This window comes from Onychostoma macrolepis, chromosome 03 (assembly GCF_012432095.1).
Source record: "Onychostoma macrolepis isolate SWU-2019 chromosome 03, ASM1243209v1, whole genome shotgun sequence".
Classification (NCBI taxonomy): Eukaryota; Metazoa; Chordata; class Actinopteri; order Cypriniformes; family Cyprinidae; genus Onychostoma; species Onychostoma macrolepis.
Genome location: NC_081157.1, coordinates 24103856 through 24128706, shown reverse-complemented (window position 1 = coordinate 24128706; position 24851 = coordinate 24103856). Strand labels below are relative to the sequence as shown.

The window sequence follows — 24851 nt, the reverse complement described above, 5'->3', positions numbered from 1 at the left end:
CTTAAATTTTGTAAATTCAATGAATCATTTTCTTCAGTATAGATAGATAGATAGATAGATAAAGATACAGTGCCTTGCGAAAGTATTCATATCCCTTCATTTTTTTTCAAGTTTTGTTTTGTTGCTGCCTTATGTTAAACTGCTTTAAATTACTTTTTCCCCACATCAATCTACACTCCATACACCATGATTGTAAAGCAAAAAACATCTTTGCAAATTTTTAACATCTTTGCAAATGTATTAAAAATAAAAAATAAAATGATTCCATTGCATAAGTATTCATACCCTTATCTGGGACAGTTGAAATTTAGCTCAGGAGCATTCATATTGCTTAGATGTTACTACACTTCGAGTGAAGTTAACCTGTGGCAAATTCAATTGAATGGGTATTTGCAAAGGCACACACGTCTTAATAAAAGGTCTAACAGCTGAAAATGCATATCAGAGCAAAAACCAAGCTCTGAAGTCCAAAGAACTGCCTGTAGAGCTCAGAAACAGGTTTGTGTCAAGCCACAGATCTGAGGAAAAGTTCAGAAAAAAATCTGCTTCATTGAAGTTTCATAGAAGCATGTAGTCTCTGTTACCCTTAATGGAAGAAGTTTGAAACAACCAGGACTCTTCCTAGGGCTGGACTCCTGGCCAAACTGATTAACTGATGGAGAAGGGCTTTGGTTAGTCTGGTGAACAAGAACATGGTCAGTCTCCATGATCATATGTGGAGACAGGAGAAACCTACAGAAGGATAAACATCACTGCAACACTCCACCGATCTGGGCTTTATGGCATGGTGACAAGACTCCATACTCTCTTCAGTGAAGACATATGAAAGCACACTTGGAATTTACAAAAAAAGCACCTAAAGGACCCTCAGCCTGTGAGAAACAATATGATCTGGTCTGATGAACCTCAATTCCAAACATCATGTTTGAAGGAAACCAGCCCTGCAGAGTACCAACCCAAAATTAAGGTGTACTGGCAGTCTCATGCTATGGGGCTGTTTTTCAGCAGCAGGGACTGAGGGACCCGTCAGAGTAGAAGAAAAGCTCAATGCACCAAAATATTGAGATAGCCTTAATGAAAACCCAGTCCAGAGCATCAGGACCTCAGACTGTGCAGAAGGTTCACCTTCCAACAGGACAATGACCCTAAGCACAGCAAGAGTGGCTTATAGACAACTCTGTGAATGTCCTTCAGTGGCCCAGCCACAGCCTGAGTTTGAACCCAATCAAATATTTCTGGAGAAACCGTAAAATGTGCATCTGCCCCCATCCAACCTGACAGAGCTTGAGAGGTGAAGAGGCGAGGAGAAGAACTTGAGACTGTAAAGGTGCTTCAGCTAAATATTTAGTTCAGGGTATGGATACTTATGCAATATACTTATTTCAGTTTAAAAAAAAATTAAAATTAAAATGACAAAGTTGTGACAATTCTGTTTTTACTTTGCCATTATGGTGTATAGAGTGTAGATTGATGTGGGAAAAAAAGTAATTTAAAACAGTTTAACGTAAGGCAGCAACATAACAAAATGTGAAAAAAATGAAGGGGTATGAATACTTTCGCAAGGCACGATAGATAGATATTAATATCAATGCCATAATTATCTATGGCACAAGTAGTGGTATAATATTTACTTACTTACTTACTTATTTATTTATTTATAAAAGTAACCTTTTCATGAATGCACGTTTCGTTCAGGTCAAAAAATTACTCTAGAAAAACCATATAAAAAAAATATTAGGCCTATATTATTGATTAACTCCGCGTTCTGTGGAGACGGTACACTGACCAAATCTATGAAAGAAAGGTTATTTATACATCATTTAACATTTTGTACATGTAAAAAAACATGATGTACATACCACAAACACAGCCTTCCTGTTTTTGTTTTTGTTTTTGTTTTTTTTCATAATTATATTTAAGATTAAAGTTAACTCACAGAGGCATGGCTTGCGCTATAGAGGAAGCTCAACAGATTGCGCCTCGCAACTTCACTCAGAAACTCGATTTAAAGTCATTAAATTATTCGCATATTGCTTGTTGAATATAATATCAACCATGTAGCTTTGTGTCGTCGCTTACAGTGTAAATGGTGAGATGCTTCCTTCTTTAACACCTCCCACTTTTTGATGCCCTTGTGAGCGCAGGTGAAACGGCACATTAGTGGGATCTGTCTGCCTCAAAGCGAGGATATTCTACCATGATGTGCGTTTTATAGGCGTTTCTGATAGTTACAGAGAATGTATAGCCTACGCTAATAATCGTTTAATTTTATATCTCTTATTAGGCTATTCAAAAAGGTTGTTTTATGTGCAACTTTAAGATGTTATAAATAGCGTAATGACTTTAATGTTATATGCAACCCTCAAAATGTTTATTTTCTAGCGAAATGCTTTTATTCTCTACAAGGCAATTAAGTTTTTTTTCCGGCTTTTATGGTTATTTATGAGGATGGGAAGGATTATATGATAAAAGCATCCTCGTAGAAATGGGAAAATGGGAGTTGACAATGGTAAGACAATGGATTATTTATTTCTGATGTCTGTTTTTGAATGACAAGTAGGCTACTTTATAGTTGCGCGCAATATAAGTGTGTGATGTATTGAGTTGTATGTGTTGAATGCAGTGTGTTGCTGTGGCCTGAATGCTCTTTAAATAGAGTAAGAGATCGTGTTCAGAATATGTGCTTTCCCAGCACCTGACAGATATACATCAGTGCTGACAGACGAGGCCGTTCAATGTGGGTCAGAGAGAGGGGCTTGACGTTACTGTTCAACTACATTGTCATAAATCATAGCTCGTCGGGGCAAGTTGTCACAAAAGCTATCAAAAACTCAATTCCACAAATGTTTTTTTCTAGTAGTGGGTTTGGGCAAATTATCTTGTATAAAGTGAATATGTAGTGCAAAAGTGAATCATTTTTGTCAATATATTTTTGTATATGTGTGTGTGTACTAAAGTGGGCTACATTAACATAAATATAAAAAATACATTAAACATAATTGCAACAAAAAATTACATTAAACTTATGTTGCATAAAATTACATTAAACTTCTTATAAGTTTAATAATAATAATAAGTTTGATTTATATAGCGCCCTTCCCAAGCTCAAGGACACTTCACAATGACAAAAGCAAAATAAACAATCATTTCATACATAGATGGACAATAGACATTTGCCAAGTCCAGAACGTGCGATTGCAGTTGCATATACCACAGAAATAATGCAGAATCATAATCACAATCACAAAAAATAAAAAAAATGTTATGTTAAAAAATGGTTTAAAAAATTGTTGTAATTTTATGCAATTTATTTATTGTAATTTCTGTCAGTCAAAACAGTAGTTTTGGTTTCCCAGTCGTTTCTCGCTTGCACTTTACATATTTACTAACTATCTATTATTTATTCATTTATTTATTTATACCATAATGCATTTTAAATTATTATAAACAAATTATATATATATAGAGAGAGAGAGAGAGAGAGAGTATAATATTGAGTGTATCTTATAGAATATACTGTATTTAAGACGCATTGCGATAGAATTGACTTTGTTTTGACGTGAAACCTGTTTTCCATTTTGTTTCTGTCACGTTTGTCTCATTGTGCTAACTAACTAATCAACACCAGCCAGCAGTTTGTGCCCAGCGTTGTGTGTCATGTGCCTCTATTTTGTCTGCTGTGAGATTTGGCCTGGTGAATGTGGGCAACAGACATTAAGCCAAAGTAAATGACCTAGTCAGCAGCACTTCCAGTTCAGCTTTTGTTGAACAGCTTATTTTGTTGAGGGGAAAAAATTCTCATGTGCCAGTTCTGTGCTTTACTGACAACACACATGGCCCAGACTGTTTGTTGAGCGTCAGAAAGCAGACGTTATTCTTTTGCTGGTCCTTGAATAATAGCCAGTTTCTCTCGAGTCCTGCTATCTGATGGCAGACACCCATGACCTCGTATGATCGAGTGAAAAATGTTATGAATATGTCTACAGTAACCATTGACGTGCGGTTTAGAGGAGATATTTAGCTGACAGAGCACTGAGAATGGGAATGTTTTGGAAAAAGGACAAGATAAAAATGGTTTCCAAGTAAAAAAAATTTGAATGTATAATGATATGTTTTGTGTCCCAAGCTGACAATACAAGGTCCCAGGTGCATGTCCTTTGAACTGAAGTGCTGTTCCTCTTGAGCTGTGGACAGTTTCTCATTAGCTGTAGTGTTTGTTCACTGGGATAAATCAAAAGACATTTCAGTTTGTTTATTCATTAGGAAAGACTCATGTTATATTCAGATTGTGAGTTACAACAGCTGTAGCTATGAGCAAGTGCTGAGGCAGACATGCTGTTTCAAATAAAACAAGATTTATAAACATCCCAAAACACCCTAGCCACTGCAGTTATTCCTTTTTCTTGTTTTCAAGCACTTTGGATTTGAACAGTAGTCTCTTGTATTGCTTGCCTGTGTTTTCACATCTTCAGCTCTCGTCTTGTTTATCCTTTTAACTCATCAATAATGGGCTGTAATTGATAGTTTTGAGTGTCACAGCAGCTCATAATAGTAGTTTACGCTGAGCACATAACCCACACTCAGCTGCAGGACTGATCCTGAGGTGTGCTTGTGTGGACTTGCCCTAATGTTACAGTCACATCAGCTGCTCGTCATAATGACTCTTTGTCCTCATGTCTGTGGTTTGCAAATCCATGCTGCTTTTAGCTGACAGGCCGGTCCCCAGTGTTGTTATACAAACAGTGTATTATGGGTAGTGTTTTTGGTTAGTAGTATTTGATTTAGAATATAGCTCATCCATTTAGGTGCTATATGTTATAGGTTGCATTAAGGTCTCTCGTTTAACTCAAATGTTTAGAATATAATGATTTAAAAATGTACACAAATTTAAGAATACATTAAAGTTCAGGGTCAGTAAGTATTTATTTATTTATTTTCGTATAAATATTTTTATCCAGCAAGAATGCATTAAATGGATTAAAAGTGATGGTAAAGACATTTATAATGTTGCAAAATATTTCTAAATAAATGCTGTTCTTTTGTGCGTTCTATTCATCTTTTAATTCATCACAAAATTGATAAAAGAAATGTTTCTTGAGCAGAAAATCAGAATATTAGTGATTTCTGAAGGATCATGTGACACTGAAGACTGGAGTAATGATGCTGAAAATACAGCTTTGCATCACAGAAATAAATTACATTTTAAAATATATTCAAATTGAAAACACTTATTTTAAATAGTAATAATATTTTACAATATTACTATTTTTTTTACTGTGTTTTTTAACACAAGTGTGTATTTTACTGTAGGTGTTGTAACTAGGTGGTAACTACCCATAATTAATCACATATTTATGTCAAATATTTAATATAATCTCTAAATTATACAAATAATTCCCTCAAAAATGAAAATGCTTTAAAATTAAATGCTTTAATTCTTTAAAATTAACTTTTTCAAAACACAAAGCAAAATAAAAAACAAAACAAGTATAGATTTGGAACAGTGTGGATAAGTAAAAATAGAAAATCATAACATACTTTTTGGTAAACTAGTATTATTACTGTAGTATTATTATTATTAGTTGTAATGTTTTTATCACTACAGTATTATTAGTAGTAATGTTTTTCATATCTGTGGCAAAGGAGCCTGTTCAGGAGTGGGGTGAGGAGCATGAAGACGGGGCGGTGTTTGGGATCACCCTGCGCAGAGAGCCGGTCCAGCAGTCGGCCGATCCCACAGAGGCTTTCGTTCAGTACCGAACATGTAAAGTACGCAGGTTAAAAGCGGCTACGCTGGACAAGCTGGTCTCTCACCTTCTGGACCCCTGCTGTCAGGAGCAAGACTATGGCAGGATACTGCTGTCCACGTATCGCACCTTCACTAGCTCCAACAAACTCATCGAGATGCTCCTCCAGAGGTGTGTGTTTAGATGTGTACACATGCAAATGTGAGTTTGTGATTGCCAGCTGCATTTGCTTATCTGTAGTTTGCGAGTGCTGTTATTTCCCCCCTACATCATTAAGATATGTCATCACTGACCACTTCCTTGAACTCAGTTTCCATTGGTCACCTCTGTTAAACACAAACAGTACTGGTAATGTTTATACATAAATAGTATTTGTAAAGAACTGTACATTTTCATTTGTTCCTAATAGGGACAACCTTGCCTCTGCGCTTGACAGCACCAATTACCCTAACAGGTAAAATATACTCTGATAATATGATTTTTGTCACCTTTAACTTTTAATGTGCAGTATACATTGATTAAACTGTCATTGCTGATTTACAATGCTGATGTCAAATACGGTGTGTGTGTGTGTGTGTGTATATATATATATAATTATATAAAACACTGTGGCTCTATAGTGCTGTTATACAGTTTTGAAAATACAGCTTCAATATTAGCTTTTTCTTCTTTCCTGGTTTCCTCACAGCTCTTTGTGGACTGTGCTTCAGATGTGGTTGGAGGAGTACAGTGATGATTTCAGGGATGCTCCCATGCACTCGTCACTGCGTCTGATGTGCTTACAGCTGAGAGGACACCCCGCTCTGTTCCCCCTGGCCAAGCACTATGAAACACTCCTTAAGAAATTCCAGGCTGAAGGTCATTGTTGGATAATCTATTGTGAATGATCATTTTTTATTTGATGTGCTCATCAGTCAGCTATTGTTATAGACTGAAAACATTCATAAATTAACATTTATGCTGTTCTTTTGATTCTTCTGTTCATAAAAGAGTCCTGAACAAATGTATCACAGTTTCCACAAAAATATTAATGAGCACAACTGTTTTCTTCATCGATAATTCTTGAGCAAATCATCATATTAGACTGATTTCTGAAGGATCATGTGACACTGAAGACTGGAGTAATGATGCTGAAAATTCAGCTTTGATCACAGGAATTAATTACATCTTAATACAAAATGTAATTTATTTAATTATTTTTTTTCTGATCAAATAAATGCAGCCTTGGTAATCATAAGAGACGTCTTTCAGAAATATACACTTTTAGTTAGTGTATATTTTTACCATATTTAATATTAACTTTTTCATATTTTATTCTTTTTTGCAGGTTACCTAACTTGTCCTGCAGTGTTACAAATGGAAATTTAAATTAATTTTATTTATGAATGTACAAAGATTTTTATTTTTATGAATGCACAAATATTTTATTTAGTATCTCAGTTATATAGATAGATAATTGCTGAATTATATATTGAGAATTATCACTTTTTTGTTTTTGTTTGATGTGAACATAATTTTATGTTTTTTAGGCTGAAAGATGCATGTAGATCTCAACGTTTAGCCTCTTGAATCAGTGTAGCCATGATTCGTCTGTCTTTTGCACATCCAGATGTTGTGGCAGGTGGTCCAGTTGATCAAATAGAAGAATCAGCTTTGAATAAGGAGGTGAGAGACTATGAGTCAGATAACCTGGCAGATTTCATGGGTTTCTCCGTTACGGATGTTGCAGAACAGCTCACACGAATGGACGCTGTGAGTGCCAGTGTTTATTGTTTGCTTCCGTTTGACTCCTCACAATCATATAGACTTGTAATGTTGGTGTTCCTGATGTTGTAGGACCTGTTTATGAAGGTGGTCCCTTTCCAGTGTCTGGGCTGTGTGTGGTCTCAACGGGACAAGAAGGAGAACCTCTCACCCACTATTTGGGCCACCATCGCTCAGTTCAATGCAGTCACCAACTGGGTCATCACTTCTCTGCTTCGATCCTCGTCGTCTGTCACACAAAGATCCAGAGTCATTGAGAAATGGGTTCGGATTGCACAGGTTCGCTCTTTTTAGATACAGGTGCAGGTTTAAATGATCTTCAGTGTTTCAAAGTCACTCTCATGCTATCCATGTAAGATTGTTTAGTCTTTTTAAAGACTCTTTCAAAGATCAAGTCAAAAATTGTGTTAAAGAATGACTTTTCTTTTCATGCAGGTGTGCAGAGAGCTGAAGAACTTTTCTTCTCTTAAGGCCATTTTGTCTGCACTTCAGTCCAACCCCATCTACAGACTAAGGAAGTCATGGGCTGCTGTCAGCAGGTACAGATACACGGCACAAATGTTATGGGCTTTTATGGTCGCTATAGTCTCGTACAGTGTTGGGGAGTAACTAGATATATGTAACAAAATTATGTAGTTTAATTACAAAATAAATGTAACTGCAATCTGTTACAGTTACTGAGAAATAATGTACAGTTACAGTTTCTTATGAAAATGTTAACAATTAAAAAGGGGGTTCACACACATACAGATTTAAAGGGGTCCTATTATGCTTTTTCACTTTTTGAATTTTAGTCAGCGTGTAGTGTGTATGTTTGGGCATAAAAAAGATCTACAAAGTTACAAATCTCAAAGTCCTCTCCAAAGGGAGATATTTCGTTTAAAAAAAAAAAAAATCCCTTTTCAAGAACTACAACGAATGGCTCGTTTGGACTACAGCGTTGTTTTCCGGGTGTTGTGACATCACAAAGCGGTCCATTAGAATATCATTCAAATAAATCCCGCCTACGGAAATTCGAATGGTTGGCGGGTGGGGAGGGACAAGGTCGTGTTTAGAACAAGTAGGTATAACTGTAGACCGGAGATCTCCAAAATGGGGCATGAACTTCAAAAGTGGGCAGAACCTCCAAAATGGGGCGGAGTCTCTTTGCGCAAAGACTTTCAGCATTGGCTCTGGCTTCAGCCAATTGTTATTGACTTACATTTCAAAATAACACTTTATAAATTAAACATTGTTTCTAGTTTATCTAAAATAAAATGTGTTATATAAATCAATATTCTCTGTGAGAGCAGAGCCCAAAGCTCCTGGTCAGTGGTGTTCGGACCAGAGTTTGAACCTCTGCTTCATGATATAAACGAGAATCACCCACGAGCTCTCTCCCGCGAGCCGTCCCAGTGCAACGCAGGGGAAAGATTTTACTCTATTGCTTTGTTTTAAGTAGTGAAGCTGGGTGTAACTAAAAAGGTGCCATTGTCCGGTGAGATCCGGTTGGGGAGTTATGAACGGAGATCTCATATTGTATAATCTTATTAAATGCTTATCTCCTGAACTGCAACTTTCTTTTCAGCGCCAATCTCGCCGTGCAGCCAATTTCACTGGTTAAGGTTAGGGTCAGGTGTGGGGTAGGTTTAGGGTTTAGCATTTTTTTGTAGCATAGTGTAGGAAATTAAATTAACACTGTGATTGACACAACAAATAAAATCTTTAGAATCAGCTGTGGGGCGGAGTTTCCTATTTAGGTTATATACTTTATTTTTTTAAGATTAACTGTTTTTTTTCCAAAGCATTGTTTCCTGTCATAGCTATGTAAAGATTTGATTTCAAAAACAGTATCATAGCTATTAAACTTCTTATCTTATGATTTTAAATCTGTATTTAACCTCAGAACGATCTCACAGTAAAAAGAGGTGCTAAAGTCTGATTTTGTCGTGGCTGTGATTTAAAATTAAATGATTACAATCTTAGTTCAAGTGATGAAGTATTTTAAAAGTCTACTGTAAGTGCTACTGTAAGGCTAACCCAGACTGCTTTAAATGTTTGAAAATGATTAACAGTTAAAAACATTTGTTAGAAATGTAGAAAAGTAATGAAAAAGTAATCAAATTTAATAAGTTATTTTAATAAAGTAATTGAAATAGTTACACTTCTTATTCCATTTTTAAAAAGGCAACTTGTAATCTGTAACCTATTACATTTCCAAAGTAACCTTCCCAACACTGGTCTGGTATAGCTGGTTTTGTTCTCTATATAGTCCCCCAACGGCTTAGTAGAAAGCCATTGGAAAACATTATGGTTAAGCCATATTTTGTTGTAAACCTCTGATTCTGTATCTCCAGAGAGGCCATGTCTGTCTTTGAGAACCTGTGCGAAACGTTCCCAGATGAGAACTGTGTTCTGACCAGCCGAGAAATCTTTGTGGATGTAAGCTATGAACACATCAGTGTTATTTTAGTATTATTTATACTATCATAGTATTTATTAATATTTAACATTTTTTGAAATAGCTTTCATTTTTATATTTTCAGTTTTATTTTAACGTAATTTTAACTAATTTTGCATTTTCTGTTAACGTTTTTAATCTAGTATTTATTTCAGCTTTATTTCATTTACCGAAACTAATAGATTTAGTTAACAATAAGATCATGATAATCAATATGCCTTGAGTAGACGTTGCTGTTTTTATCCAGGTTTTTTAAATCAGTTCAAGCATGTGAATTTAATTTAGTGTTCTTTTGCAATTCCAAGTGGAAGACATTTGATCTCACATTTGGAGTTCTTTTCTCTCTTAATCCACTTATGATATTATGGACCGAGACACAGGTGATGTTTGTCTAAAACTAACTTCTCTGTTCGACCAGAGTGTGCTGAGATTATCAAAGCAATGGCCTGATCTCAGAGTTACACTATTCTTATGACCGATGAACAAAAAACAAAGGGCTCAGTTCAGACTATTTTACCTAGTATTTATTTAAGCTATGTATTTTTATAATTATTTGAGTGTCACCTCTTAGCTTGACTACATGCTGTTTCTCACATATTTTAGGATGGGAGTCAAACTGACATGGATAACACCTCCACAAAAACATCCAAGAGATGCCCTCTAACAAAACAGATGGTAAAGATGATGACAGATGGCACACTTTTTCTGTTTAATAATCAGTGTTTTTGAGTGATGCTGTTCGGGTGATTAACAGCAGAGTGATTTCTTACAGAGCTCAGCTGGAGGGACGGTTCCATATCTGGGGACATACCTTACAGTACTGACCATGCTGGACACTGCCCTACCGGACACTGTGGAGGTGAGGCTGGAATCAGAATCATGTTTGTTTAGAAATGACTGAGGGCTTGCCTTTATTAGTGATGCTCATGCAACATATTACATTTTCATTGCTTAGCAAACACCTAGCAACTCCCTAGTAACCATACCCTAGCACAGAATGCCCTAAAACACTCCAAACACGTACCCTGACAGCGACATAACTGGGCACTAAAATCAGCAGAACATCACAGCAGCTACCTTGCAGCCACTTAAAACGTCTTGATGACTATCCAGAACACCCTTTCAACACCCTAGCAACACCATAGCAACATCCCAGTGACATCCTAGCAACACTCAGAATGCCTTCACTAGATTGAATACCCCTAAGTAGTATTGGGAAGCCACTGTCTGTCAACGATTTTGATTGATGACCGTCAGCTGTTGACCTTTGACCTTAGGGATTAACTTTATGACCTTTTAATGATCGCAGCTGTGTTATGACATGTGTTATGACAGGTGTTATGACACATCTTTGTAATATATCATGTTTATGTATCCTCATTCCTGAAATAAGAGAGCGGTTACATTGTTTGTTAATGCGCGGCAGCTGTTTGTGATATAGCTTACCGGACCTCCGATTTGTAACGCGACATGTGTTTGTAATGCATCATCTTTATATATCCTGAAATAAGACAGCGGTTACATTGTTCGTCAATGTGCAGCTGTTTGTGGTATAGACCTCCGGTTTGTAACGCAACATCTGTTTAAATCGGATTGATGGGACAGCAGGTGCTCTTATGTGGTGTCACGCCGTCCCATAGGTTTCGGTCAGCCTGCATGGATGTGAGAAAGAGATATTGGTTTAAGGACAATTTGAAAAATAAGTAAAAGAAAATTTTTTTTAAGAGATAGTTCTTAAAATTCAATGTGATTTATTGTTATGGACAGTGCTGACAATACATTTTAGATGTCTAAAATAAAATTACATCACTAATGGGGTCAATAATTGAGTAATAATGAGAGGAAAATAACTCTCTCTCACACACACACACACACACACACACACAGGCAGATATACCAGACTAGAGGAAGCAGGGGATCCTCTCTCTCTCTCTCTCTCACACACACACACACACAGGCAGATATACCAGACTAGAGGAACCAGGGGATCCTCTCTCTCTCTCTCTCACACACACACACACACACACACACTCAGGCAGATATACCAGACTAGAGGAACCAGGGGTCCTCTCTCTCTCTCTCACACACACACACACACACACACACACACACACACACACACACACACACACACACACATTCTATTGGTTGTATTCTCAGCAATATAATGAAATAAAGAATTAAAAACTTAGCTTAAGGAATAAAATAAATATTGCAATAAAAAACTTTGAGTACAATGAAAATGACTTACATTTTCAGGGAGGTTGAGAAATTACGTCTTTACACATTGACAGCAGATCCTCAAATAAAAGGCTTGCAGATAGTTGAAGCTAAATTAGAAGTACTTTCCCATCTTCAGTGAAATGAGAGGCAGGTGAGGGGGAGGTGGACCAGCCGTCACACACACACACACACACACACACACGCTCAGGCAAACTATACCAGACTATAGGAACCAAGAGTCAAATATGGAAAATATCCAGTAACGTTGGGGATAAAAAATATTTGAAAAACATCACCGGTCATCTGGAAGCTGCTTAGCTTACTCCTTGATTAATTATAGAGGTTCAAACACTTACACTAGTTTTAGGCGACGCTAAAAATATAAAAATGTACATTTTTCCAGGAGCGGGAAAAGAGATTGTCATGTTAGGGTTAGGATCAATTATAAATTTATAGATTATAAACACCAAATGGCAAAAAAAAAAAAAAAAAAATATATATATATATATATATATATATATATATATATATATATATATATATATATATATATATATATATTAGTAGGCCAAAGGATAAGGGCTATTGTCCCGGAAATGTCTGGACTTGCCATAGATGTAGTGATTTTAATTCTCCATCATTACCTACAGTAAACCTATCCATCACAGTAAACTTTCTACATTTATTTTTCATTAAAATTTTCAAAAACATAATTTTGTATAATTTATCATTTAAAAAGTTGTTATGCTCATGGAGACAAATTTTGCAGAGGTCAATCATTTGGACTATTACTACACAAATGGTTTGGGGGACACTCCATACAGACGTAATTAATGTTTTGTTTTGTTTTGTTTTTTACTTTACAGATTCTAAACCTACCCATCACACAAAAATGTCTGCACACGATTCCATTTTTTATATAATTTTGTTTGTACGCGATCTTAATTATGAGGACTCAAGAAATTTCATCATAAACCACATTTGCAATGTTATATCAGTCTAATTGTAATTTATATATGACATCATAGTAACAAACATGTTATTTGAGCAAAGCAAGCCATTTATCATACATTTTAAACTAAAATTTTAGTTTTTCACTAACCACACATAAACGTTGTTTTCTCAATAACAAAAACACAAACATGTAGATTCATGCTGCTCACATATTATTGTAGCCCAGTTTGTGGCAAATACAGTATAATCAGACTTTAGCCATTATTATATTTTTAAGATACTGAAAAACACAAATGTCAGGGTATGTCAAAACTTACCCAATTCCCCAAAGACCCCATTTTAAATAAAACATTGTTTAGTATGTTTGTAAATATTTTAATTATAATGACTCAAGAAATATCCTCATAAACTGCATTTATGTAATTATAGCATTGTAAAACACATATAATGATACAATTGTCTTGATAAATCATATAAACAAGTACAGACACAGCACACACACACACTGACACCATTCAGAAAGGTCAACAGTCTAGGTATGCACTGAGCGCTAAAAGCTAGTTTTCCAACTTTTTCAAGTGTTCCATCTCCCCAAAATCATATATTGTCCATTTTATACTTTTTAATGTAGCTTGGACATTTGAATAAAAGGTTGACAAATGTATCTTCATAACCGTTGTGTTTTGACACAATGTCATCAACCGATTCTCTTTAATTTATAAGATTTACTTGTATTATTTCTACAATGGTTCATGCTACAGTACTTTTATCAGTCTAATAAATATGCGGTCAATACATGATGAAACAATAATCGTGGTACCAAATAAGTTTTACACAATGTTTTTAAGAAAGGGATGTTTTAAAATACAACTAAACCAGATGACGGATTTGTTTTTTCTTTTTTACAAACCTACGTTTCAAGTAATTTGCCCCTGAGGCGTTTCACATCCAAGCGGAATAGCTCTTATTTTCTAAGTTCCAATACAGGGGGCTACAGATGCAGCTTCTTAACCGAACAAAGAAAACATATTTTTCACATTCATTCAACATATTTTTTCACATTCATTCAACATATTTTTAATATTTTGCACGAGTACCATGGGTTCATGCCTTTTTTTTTTAAAGGCTTGTCTGATGCTTTAGATGCATCAGAATGTGGATTTTTTCAGTATCCAACATGAAATTAAAGAGTTGTATCAGTTGTTTCAGCTGTTTATTAACATTTTCTTAGGTTATTATTATTATTATTATTTTATTCGCATATAGAATAGGTGTAGAATAACCTTATCGTCCATGCTTTTCCCCTTTACAGACCCCCATGCACAATTGTAAATTCAAGAGGCCTAGTTAGCACCATTTAATAAAAGCGCCACAATGCATTCAGAATACAGAAACCCCCCTCTCGATCTATTATGACCGGCGTTTTACTTAGTCAAATGATCAGGATTACGGATGATACTGTACACATTTTGTTTGTTGGACCGTTTATGTCACTACTATGACTGCAGGCGAGGCCTTCTCTCTCTCTCTGAGAGCCATCAGCATTCACTGTTTATATAAATAAATGAAAATTTCTCGAGAGTGTTTGACTAAGTCGTTATTTCTTTTTAGGACGATTATTCATCTATTTGATGTGAGACCCCATTAAGTATCGACACAAAAATTATGGCGTGCTGTTTTACACTTACAACTGAATTGACATATCTTACCATTGTGCTCAAAGCTACACATTCAGTAAAGTTTGACGTCTTGAAAAGGCTACAGACACAAAATATCAAGGCATTTTTTTAGTGCTCTCCATGTAACTCACAAGTAAATATCATATGAATACAGAAAAATCCACTCGTGATCATTTGGGTATATTTTTATAAGCGTTGTTTTAAATTACTTTTTCCTTATGGCACTAGATTTAGACCTCTTGCTCAGATGTGCACATTTTATTCGTCATACTCGTTTCAACATTTCCGCTCGACATTAAAGCGTAGGTAATGTGATCACAATTAAGAAACATAACATTACACTACATGCCTTTGAAAAGGCTATAGACATAGTCGTTTATACAGGAAACATGTTTGCACAACAGAAATATGTAGCAGTATAACAAATACCTAATACTGAAATCCTCGCTTCTAAATTTGTTAAAGTCAGCTGCCGCGCATTAACAAACAATGTAACCGCTCTCTTATTTCAGGAATGAGGATACATAAACATGATATATTACAAACATGTGTCATAACACCTGTCATAACACGTCATAACACAGCTGCGATCATTAAAAGGTCATAAAGTTAATCCCTAAGGTCAAAGGTCAACAGCTGACGGTCATCAATCAAAATCGTTGACAGACAGTGGCTTCCCAATACTACTCCCCTAGCAGAGAATGTGCTAAAAACACTCAGAACACCCAAACAGTCAAATTATTATGTGTTAAAAACACATGGAACACCCTAGCAACTATCTTGCAACCACTTATAAACATCCTAGTGACCATTTAGATCACCCTAGCAACACCTTAGCAATGCCCTAGCAACACTCAGACTACTCTAGAAGAAAATGTGTTAAAGCCACTTAGAACATCATAGTAGCTGCATTACAATATGCTCAAAAGTCACGCACACCACCCTAGCAATGCTCTAGTGACCAGCCAGAACTCCCTAGCAACATCTTAGCAACACCCTAGCATCACTCAGACTACTCTAGAAGAAAATGTGCTAAAAGCCACTCCGAACATCATAGTAGCTGCTTTACAACCTTAACTTTACCTTAATCTTCTCCGCGCCAGGAGGCGCATAAGTCCTGGACATTTTATTTCCACTGCTTCCTATCTTTAGCTGCTTGTCTGGCTCTCTCCCACGAAGGCCACCCCTCTCCATCTCTTTCCTTTTCAACAGTTCTACGCCATGTTGTTTTTGGCCATCCTTTTCTTCTCCTCCCTTCTGGCCTCCAACCCAAGGCAACAGCACAGTCACTAGTTGGATGTTTCCTCAGCACATGACCAATCCGGGTCCATCTTCTCCTCCTCACTTCATCTCGGAGTCTCTCAGTCTCTGCCAATTCCAGTACCCTCTCGTGGGTGACATGTTGTTGCCAGCGAATCCTGAGGATTTTTCTGAGGCACTTGTTCTGGAGAGTATCCAGTTTTTCCTCCTCCCCTTTGATCAGCTTCCAAGTTTCACACCCATATAGTAGTGTAGATAGCACCAAAGTCTTGAGTGCAGTGCATCTTCCTCCTTGCTGTTCAAATTCATCACCTTGCACTTCTGGGCGTTCAGTTTGAGTCCTACCCTTTCTACATTTTTTTCCAATCTTGTGGTCTTTGTCTGCAGCTGGTCAAATGTTGATGATAGTAGGGCTATATCATCGGCAAAGTCTAGGTCCTCAAGTACTGTGGTGAAGTTCCATCTTATGCCTGTCGTCTTGTTCTCTAGTGTCTGCCTCATGACCCAGTCAATGATCATAATGAACAGGAATCCTGAAATGCAGCAGCCTTGCTTGACTCCAGTGACCACTGGAAACCATTCAGTTGTCTCCCCTTCATCTATCACTGCACACTGAAAGTCTTCATATAGTGCTTTGACGATAGCGAAGAATTGGTATGCCATATTTCTTCATAATTACCCACATGCTTCTTCTGTCAATGAGATCAAACGCCTTTTCAAAGTCCACAAAGTGAACGTACATTGTGGCGTTCCACTCGTTGGCCTGTTGCAGGATGTTTCGCAAGATGAAGATCTGATCAACATTGCTCCTTCTTGTCCGAAATCCAGCTTGCTCTTTCCGGAGGCATCCATCAACTCCATCCTGAATTCTTCCGATCAAAATCTTCCCAAGCACTTTGCTGGCTATTGGCAAGAGGGTCACCCCTCTCCAATTCCTGCAGTCTTGTAGGTTTCCTTTCTTTGGGATCTTGAAGATCAGTCCCTGTTTCCATTGTTCCGGTACTCTTTCCTCCTGCCAGATACGGTCTAAAATTTGTTTCAGTTCTTTACAAGAGCCATCCAGTTCTGCCTTAATCATCTCTGCTGTAACTTGGTCTATACCTGGGGCCCTGCCAGTTCTGGATTGCCTTCTTGATTTCCTGTTTTGTAAGGGTTTCTTCCCTCTCATTCTCTTCATCTTGTGGTGGTTATTGAGGCTGTTCCCTATTTAGCAATTCCTGGAAGTGTTCTTTCCACCTGCTCAATCGTTCTTCTTTCCTCTTCAGCAGTTTCCCATCTTTACTCTTAACTGCAGCCATCTTCTTGTGACACTGACCTGACAGTTGTTTCACTGTTTCATACAGCTCTTTTTGCCTGCCATTTTCTGCTGCGCTTTGTGCTCTCTGTGCCCTCTCTGTCATCCATCTCCTTTTGTCCTCCCTGACCTTCTTCTTGACTTCTTTGTTCTTTTGCTTGTATGTTTCCTTGAGCCTGTCCTTGATTCTTTCAGATTTTGTGCTGTGGATTTTTCCTTTTATCTCCTTTCTCTCATCAATAAACTACCATGTTGCCTTACTTATCCATGGTTTACTCTTCCCTTTCCTGTAACCAAGGACTTCCTCTGCAGCACCGACATAGACCTTCCTCTGCTGTTCCCACATTGTATTTATATCCTCACTGTCACCACTCTCATCCTTTATTTTGGTCAGCTTGCTTCTGACTGCATCAGTGTATTTTTTCCTGGTTTCCTCATCCTTCAGTCGCTCAACATCCAGTCTTGGTTTGACTTTCTTCTGGTTCCTATTTGTGCTGAGTCGCAGCCTGATTCTCGTTTTCACCAAATAATGGTCACTGTTCACATCAGCACCTCTCTGCACTCTGGTGTCCATGGCGGAGGACCTCCACTGCCCGCTGATCATAAGGTGGTCGATCTGGTTCTTCACCGTTCCATCTGCTGATACCCATGTTGCTTTGTGAATGTCCTTGTGCGCAAATAATGTGCCAGTTGTGATGAGACCATTGATCTCGCAGAATTCACACAACCTCTCACCATTGTCATTTCTAGCTCCAAGCCCTCGAATGCCCATTATCCTTTCATGTCCGTTGTTGTCCTGACCAACCTTGGCATTCAAGTCCCCCATCACGATGATTATGTCTTGCCTGTTGCATTGGTTTACAGTCTGCTGCAGCATCTCGTAGAACTGTTCTTTTTCCTCATCAGCTCGCTCATTGTGTGGATTACTGTCAGTCTCCTGAATCGAGAATAAAATCTTGCTGTGATTATCTTACTACTGACAGGTGTCCACTCCATCAGTGCCTTCTCTGCTTGTTTACTGACTAGTATGGCAACTCCACCTACATGCAGCGCATCTCCTGCATATAGCACTGTTTGTCCTGTTGCCAACTTCTGTCTGCCTGCTCCTGTCCATCTGCACTCACTGATCCCAAGCAGGTCCAGCTTGTACTGATCCATCTCTCTGGCGATCTGTGCGACTGCCCCCGCTCTGTACATACTCCTGACATTCCAGTGCCCGATAGAGAGCTCCCCAGCTGCTTTACAATATGCTCAAAAATCATGCACACCACCACCCTAGCAACGCTCTAGCGACCAGCCAGAACTCCCTAGCAACACCTTAGCAACACTCAGTCAGACTTCTCTACACTCTCAGAAATAAAGGTACAAAAGCTGTCACTGGGGCGGTAACTTTTCAAAAGGTACATGTTTGTACCTAAAGGGTCCATTTTGGTACCTTAAAGGTACATATTAGTACTTAAAGTGTACATATTTGAACTTAATAGGTACAAAAGTGTACCTTTTGAAAAGGTACCGCCCCAGTGACAGCTTTTGTACCTTTATTTCTGAGAGTGTAGAAGAAAATATGCTAAAACCAATCAGAACATAGTAGGTGCATTACAATGTGCCTAAATATCATGCCCAAAACCCTAGCAACGCTCTAGTAACCAGTCAGAACACCCTAGCAACTGCATAGCAACTAGGGAAAAGATAGCAGACACCTAGCAACACCTTGATGTTTGCAACATTCATATTTTCTTTTGAAAATGTAAAATAGTTCTATTTATATCCATTTTTCATTTGGTTACACTTGCAGAATTGACATTATGTATCATTTTGATTTATTTCTGTTAATACTACTAACAGGGTGGCCTCATCAATTTTGAAAAGAGGAGACGGGTGAGTACTTCTCTTTGTTTATCTTTTTAACTGTCTAATTAAATGTTCCCAAAGTGAGCCGTCTTTGTCCAGAATGTTGTTGTTGCTGTAGATTTGGTGTGATCGTAAAAAGCCTATTCTGAACAAATATACAGTCCTCTGTAAAGTGGCAGTTTGACGTTGGCGCCACAGAGATAGCCTTATGTTTACAGAGCACTCTCTTCTTCTGAAGGCACACTTATATTAATCTCATGACTGATTATTTGTGCAGGGTGTGTTACGTAACAGTCATGGCTTTGTTCCTTGTATTCCCCTTTAATCTTTTGCTCTGTATGTTTCTGCTTTGCCACTTTGTTTCATGGGAATTACTCCGACTGTTTTGCAGGAATATGAGATTTTAAGGCAGATCCGTCAGCTGCAGGCCTTGTGTTCCCAGTATGTTTTATCTCATCATCCTCAGATTGCTGCCTGGCTACAGAGTCAGAAACTGCTGTCGGACCAGGAGAGGTGAGACTACAAAAATATATAATTTGTAATAATATAAATATAAACAAACACAAAATATATAACAGAACAAAACAGTCTTAGAAATTGTAAAATAAATGAAAATAAATAAAATATAAAATAAAATACAAATATAAAATATTTCAAATATAAAAATAAATAAATAAATAAATAAAAATAAAATATAAAAAGAATAGAAATCTGAAGTTGAAGTGTTTTACAGCCTGAAGTTTTACAAATAATTTTATAACTTTAAAGAGATTCCCCCCAAAATCTGGCATGACATTACTCCTATTCCTAGATTTTAATTGTGCTCATGTGTCCCTGTCCTCAGCTATGAATTTTCCAGACACCTGGAGACTCCTCATGACACATCTCCATCCAACAGTGGCTGGAGTCACCGAACTCTCACCAAAAAGCTCTCATCGTGAGTATAAGTTCAGCTTAAACACCATTTTAACTCAAGTTTGCTGCAACTGTCCTGTCAGCTGCAAGCTTTTATTAGCATAATATAGGAGAAATCTGTTTGCAGGCTCTTGTCAGGGAACGAGGGGTCCAAAAAGAATGCAGACCAAATCAGCGTGTCCTCGTCAGGATCCAGCAGCTCTGAAATTGAGGAAATATCCGCTTCTCAATCAGCGTCTTTTATATCACCGGTACTTGTGTGTGAACACATACACATTTACATTTATTCATTTAGTGTATTTAGACATCAGTAGGGACTTTTTTATCCCTAATAAAAACTATCATTACAATTATTTTAATATACCTCCTTTCATATTTAGATATGAATTAATGTTTCTTGAGCAGCAAATCAGCATATTAGGATGATTTCTGAAGGATCATGCAACACTGAAGAAAGGAGTAATGATGCTGAAAATTCAGCTTTGATCACAGGAATAAATTACATTTTAAAATATATTCAAATAGAGTTCTTTTCAGTTCTGATAATGTTCAAAAATACAGTAATTGTAATATTGTGGAATAAGCAAATGCCTAGGTGACCTTATGTTTTTAAAGTCATTGAAATATTATCACTGTTCACTTTGACATCCTTACAAAAGCTTCTGTCCTTGTTTTTAATATCCCACCACTCATGTTTACGTCACTGTCATGACTCAAGCACAGCAAAAGCTTGCTTTGTGTCAGGAGTCATGCCCTCTGCACCATATTCAGGGACAGACAGACGTCAGCACTCGAATGCTTCAAATTCTTGGAAATTTTTGTCCTAATCGCTTCCATCGTTTGAAGCTGCTGTTCAGTTTTGAAAAGTTTTAATAAAATGGTGTTTGCTCAATATTACATTCAATCATTTGATTTTATGAAGCTACATTTTAACATGAATTGAACCCCTAACCTTGGTGTATCCAGCAGCATCCTATTTTCTATGTAGCTATTTTCATTTGCTATCATTTTTCTCACATAATAAAACAATTTAAGCTCAAATCAACAAAACTGATGTGATTTATCATTCAGTAATTATATTGACCATTCGACTCCTTACATTATCCCTGTCTCCTGGTATTTTGTTTGCATCTAACCATCCAAATCTATTTGTACCAGTCCTGAACTGTTGCTTGGTGAAATGGTATGTTGTTAAAAATGTCTCTAAAATGTCTCCTCTCATCTCTAGTCTCTTTCCAGCTGTGGTCAGAACACTGAGGCTTTTCCCTCGTCTTCCTCTCCTGATTCCTCCACCGTGTCTAGTTCATCCTCCAGCTCTCAGCAGGACCTCAACCTGAGTCCATCTTCCTCCTCCTCCTCTTCTTTTTCTGCATCAGCTGACCCTCACCTGGTCTCCTCCCACAAGCGCTCTGTCTCCATGACCTCCCTGCCGTTCTACAACAGACAGGTGGACGACTCATGCATCATCAGGGTCAGCGTGGAGTTCTGCAACAATGGCAACATGTACAAGAGCATACTGGTGAGTACGGGACAGGAACAGTGTTTTTTTAGGACAGCCTTTCTCATTTAATAAGTGGTAACTATAGATATTGTACAATACATGTAATAATACAAATTGTACAGCATCTATATTATACAGTGGGGGAAAAAATATTTGATCCCCTGCGGATTTTGTACGTTTGCCCACTGACAAAGAAATGATCAGTCTATAGTTGTAACGGTAGGTTTATTTGAACAGTGAGTGACAGAATAACAAAAAAAAAATCCAGAAAAACGCATTTAAAAAAAAGTTATAAATTGATTTGCATTTTAATGAGTCAAATAAGTATTTGATCCCCTATCAATCAGCAAGATTTCTGGCTCTCAGGTGTCTTTTATACAGGTAAGGAGCTGAGATTAGGAGCACTCTCTTAAAGGGAGTAATCTCAGTTTGTTACCTGTATAAAAGACACCTGTCCACAGAAACAATCAATCAATCAGATTCCAAACTCTCCACCACGGCCAAGACCAAAGAGCTGTCCAGGGATGTCAGGGACAAGATTGTAGACCTACACAAGGCTGGAATGGGCTACAAGACCATCGCCAAGCAGCTTGGTGAGAAGGTGACAACAGTTAGTGCGATTATTCACAAATGAAAGAAACACAAAATAACTGTCAATCTCCCTCGGACTGGGGCTCCATGCAAGATCTCACCTCGTGGAGCTTCAGTGATCACGAAAACGGTGAAGAATCAGCCCAGAACTACACGGGAGGATCTTGTCAATGATCTCAAGGCAGCTGGGACCATAGTCACCAAGAAAACAATTGGTAACACACTACGCTGTGAAGGACTGAAATCCTGCAGCACCCGCAAGGTCCCCTGCTCAAGAAAGCACATGTACAGCCCGTCTGAAGTTTGCCAATGATTCAGAGGAGAACTGGGTGAAAGTGTTGTGGTCAGATGAGACCAAAATCCAGCTCTTTGGCATCAACTCAACTCGCCGTGTTTGGAGGAGGAGGAGGAATGCTGCCTATGACCCCAAGAACACCATCCCCACCGTCAAACATGGAGGTGGAAACATTATGCTTTGGGGGTGTTTTCTGCTAAGGGGACAGGACAACTGCACCACGTCAAAGGGATGATGGACGGGGCCGTGTACCGTCAGGGCATTGAAGCCAGCCAGGGCATTGAAAATGGGTCGTGGATGGGTATTCCAGCATGACAATGACCCAAAACACACGGCCAAGGCAACAAAGGAGTGGCTCAAGAAGAAGCACATTAAGGTCCTGGAGTGGCCTAGCCAGTCTCTCATAGAAAATCTGTGGAGGGAGCTGAAGGTTCGAGTTGCCAAACGTCAGCCTCAAAACCTTATTGACTTGGAGAGGATCTGCAAAGAGGAGTGGGACAAAATCCCTCCTGAGATGTGTGCAAACCTGGTGGCCAACTACAAGAAACATCTGGCCTCTGTGATTGCCAACAAGGGTTTTGCCACGAAGTACTAAGTCATGTTTTGCGAAGGGGTCAAATACTTATTTGACTCATTAAATTGCAAATCAATTTATAACTCTTTTGAAATGCGTTTTTCTGGATGTTTTATTGTTATTCTGTCTCTCACTGTTTAAATAAACCTACCATTAAAATTATATACTGATCATTTCTTTGTCAGTGGGCAAACGTACAAAATCAGCAGGGGATCAAATACGTTTTTTCACCACTGTATATATTTATACAATTATTTAATTATCTGTACTGTACATATATATGTATATGTGTAAACAATCATTTAATGGAATTAATTGAATTTAATTATTTATTAACTGAATAATTGAATACACACACAAATTTTAAAAATAATAATATTAATAATGATAATGTATTCTTGCATCTCTAGCATCATTTTGGTTTGACATATAATTTTAATAGTATATGTATATACATACACAATTAATGAAATTGATAATTGAATTAATTAATGAAGTTATATAATAAAAATAATAAAAATTAATTCTTGCGTCTCTGATATCCGACTACTTGCGATTGGAGCCTGTCTCAGAAAAGCAAGTAGGACACTCCGAATGCAACCTTCTTTCACAGGAATTCAGAGGATGCATCAGGTGTATCCGTCACTGCTACAGATAACCCACAATTCTTTGCGTCACCATAAACAACCGTCGTTAATCTGAAAAATGTCGGCAGATGCAAGCGCAGATGTGGTGTTTACAATTGACCTTAAATTGCCTCCGGTAAAAACGGATAAACTTTGTTCTTAATATCCTCCTCCTTTTTTTCTCTAACAGATGTCTGTTGTACGTACACTGCAGCTCCTCAAACATTGAACAAATTAAAACAAGTAAATACTTTTCATTCATTTAAGTAGTGTGAGAGCGCAACGCTGCTCTAATTGTGTTGGCATAGCAACGTGATACTTCCTGTTTCCTTTTCCGCCCGTCCTACGAAGGCCGTCTTGTTTAATTCTAGGTTGAGGACACTTCGTATACGCCATAGACATAATAAATACCTATTTTATATGTCTATGGTATACGCATCCTCCAGAGGATTCGACCTCCAGAGGGCGCAGCCTTCTAAATGAGACACAGCTAGTGAATCATTTTGTGACTCAGTGGTTTAACTGATTCTGAGTTTCATAAAGCTCCGTTGATACTGTGTTCTTTGCTCGCTTTCTCTATAGGCCTATAATTTATTCGTTGGTTGAATAACCGTGGAAATGAAATCATTACAATTAATAGGCCTAATTTACAACATTTTTAATAGATTGTGATCACGTTAAATACAGTTTTCGTCGTTTTAAAAACATTTCATGACATGACACCCATTTTATAGGCTACTACTTGCCTAAAAAGATGGGTTTATGATGTGCGTTATTAAGATTACACTAACATTAGGTTACTTAGGCTATTACCTTCCACCTATGGAGAGAGAAAAAAAGTTTTCAAAAGTATCCCCCCTCTGCTTTTTTCACAAATCACACCCTGTATCTAAGTATAAAAGATTGATCATATGTTTCAAACTCTGTGACCTGGTTTTGTGAAAATAAGTTATTTCAGATAAAAAATGTAAAAAAAACACCACTAAATTATGACATTATTATGAAAAAAAGAAAAACAGCTATTTCTTAATTGAAATAAACTGTCACAGAGATTACTTTTGACACCGTCACAAATGCTCTGCCAAAACCAAACAGGAAATTCTCTTTTAGATACTCAGCTTAATTAGTATTTATTAC

General features: G+C 37.4%; 1 protein-coding gene and 1 long non-coding RNA gene across 2 annotated transcripts in view; one reads left to right on the top strand and one right to left on the bottom strand.

Annotated features, from left to right (window-relative positions):
• The first annotated feature begins 2151 nt into the window (after positions 1-2151).
• Positions 2152-24851, top strand: part of LOC131537846 (ral guanine nucleotide dissociation stimulator-like 1) — a 25091-nt gene continuing 2391 nt past the window's right edge. The window contains exons 1-15 of the mRNA XM_058771524.1: positions 2152-2509; positions 5644-5918; positions 6157-6201; positions 6436-6605; positions 7357-7499; positions 7584-7790; positions 7947-8050; positions 9848-9932; positions 10555-10626; positions 10724-10810; positions 19207-19239; positions 19604-19725; positions 20057-20149; positions 20255-20378; positions 21356-21646. Of these exons, the coding sequence (XP_058627507.1) occupies positions 2486-2509; positions 5644-5918; positions 6157-6201; positions 6436-6605; positions 7357-7499; positions 7584-7790; positions 7947-8050; positions 9848-9932; positions 10555-10626; positions 10724-10810; positions 19207-19239; positions 19604-19725; positions 20057-20149; positions 20255-20378; positions 21356-21646 (1875 nt within the window). The 5' untranslated portion in view covers positions 2152-2485. The remainder of the gene's footprint in view (positions 2510-5643; positions 5919-6156; positions 6202-6435; positions 6606-7356; positions 7500-7583; positions 7791-7946; positions 8051-9847; positions 9933-10554; positions 10627-10723; positions 10811-19206; positions 19240-19603; positions 19726-20056; positions 20150-20254; positions 20379-21355; positions 21647-24851) is intronic.
• Positions 21473-24851, bottom strand: part of LOC131537847 (uncharacterized) — a 24921-nt gene continuing 21542 nt past the window's right edge. The window contains exon 3 of the long non-coding RNA XR_009270407.1: positions 21473-21612. This is a non-coding gene — a long non-coding RNA (uncharacterized LOC131537847). The remainder of the gene's footprint in view (positions 21613-24851) is intronic.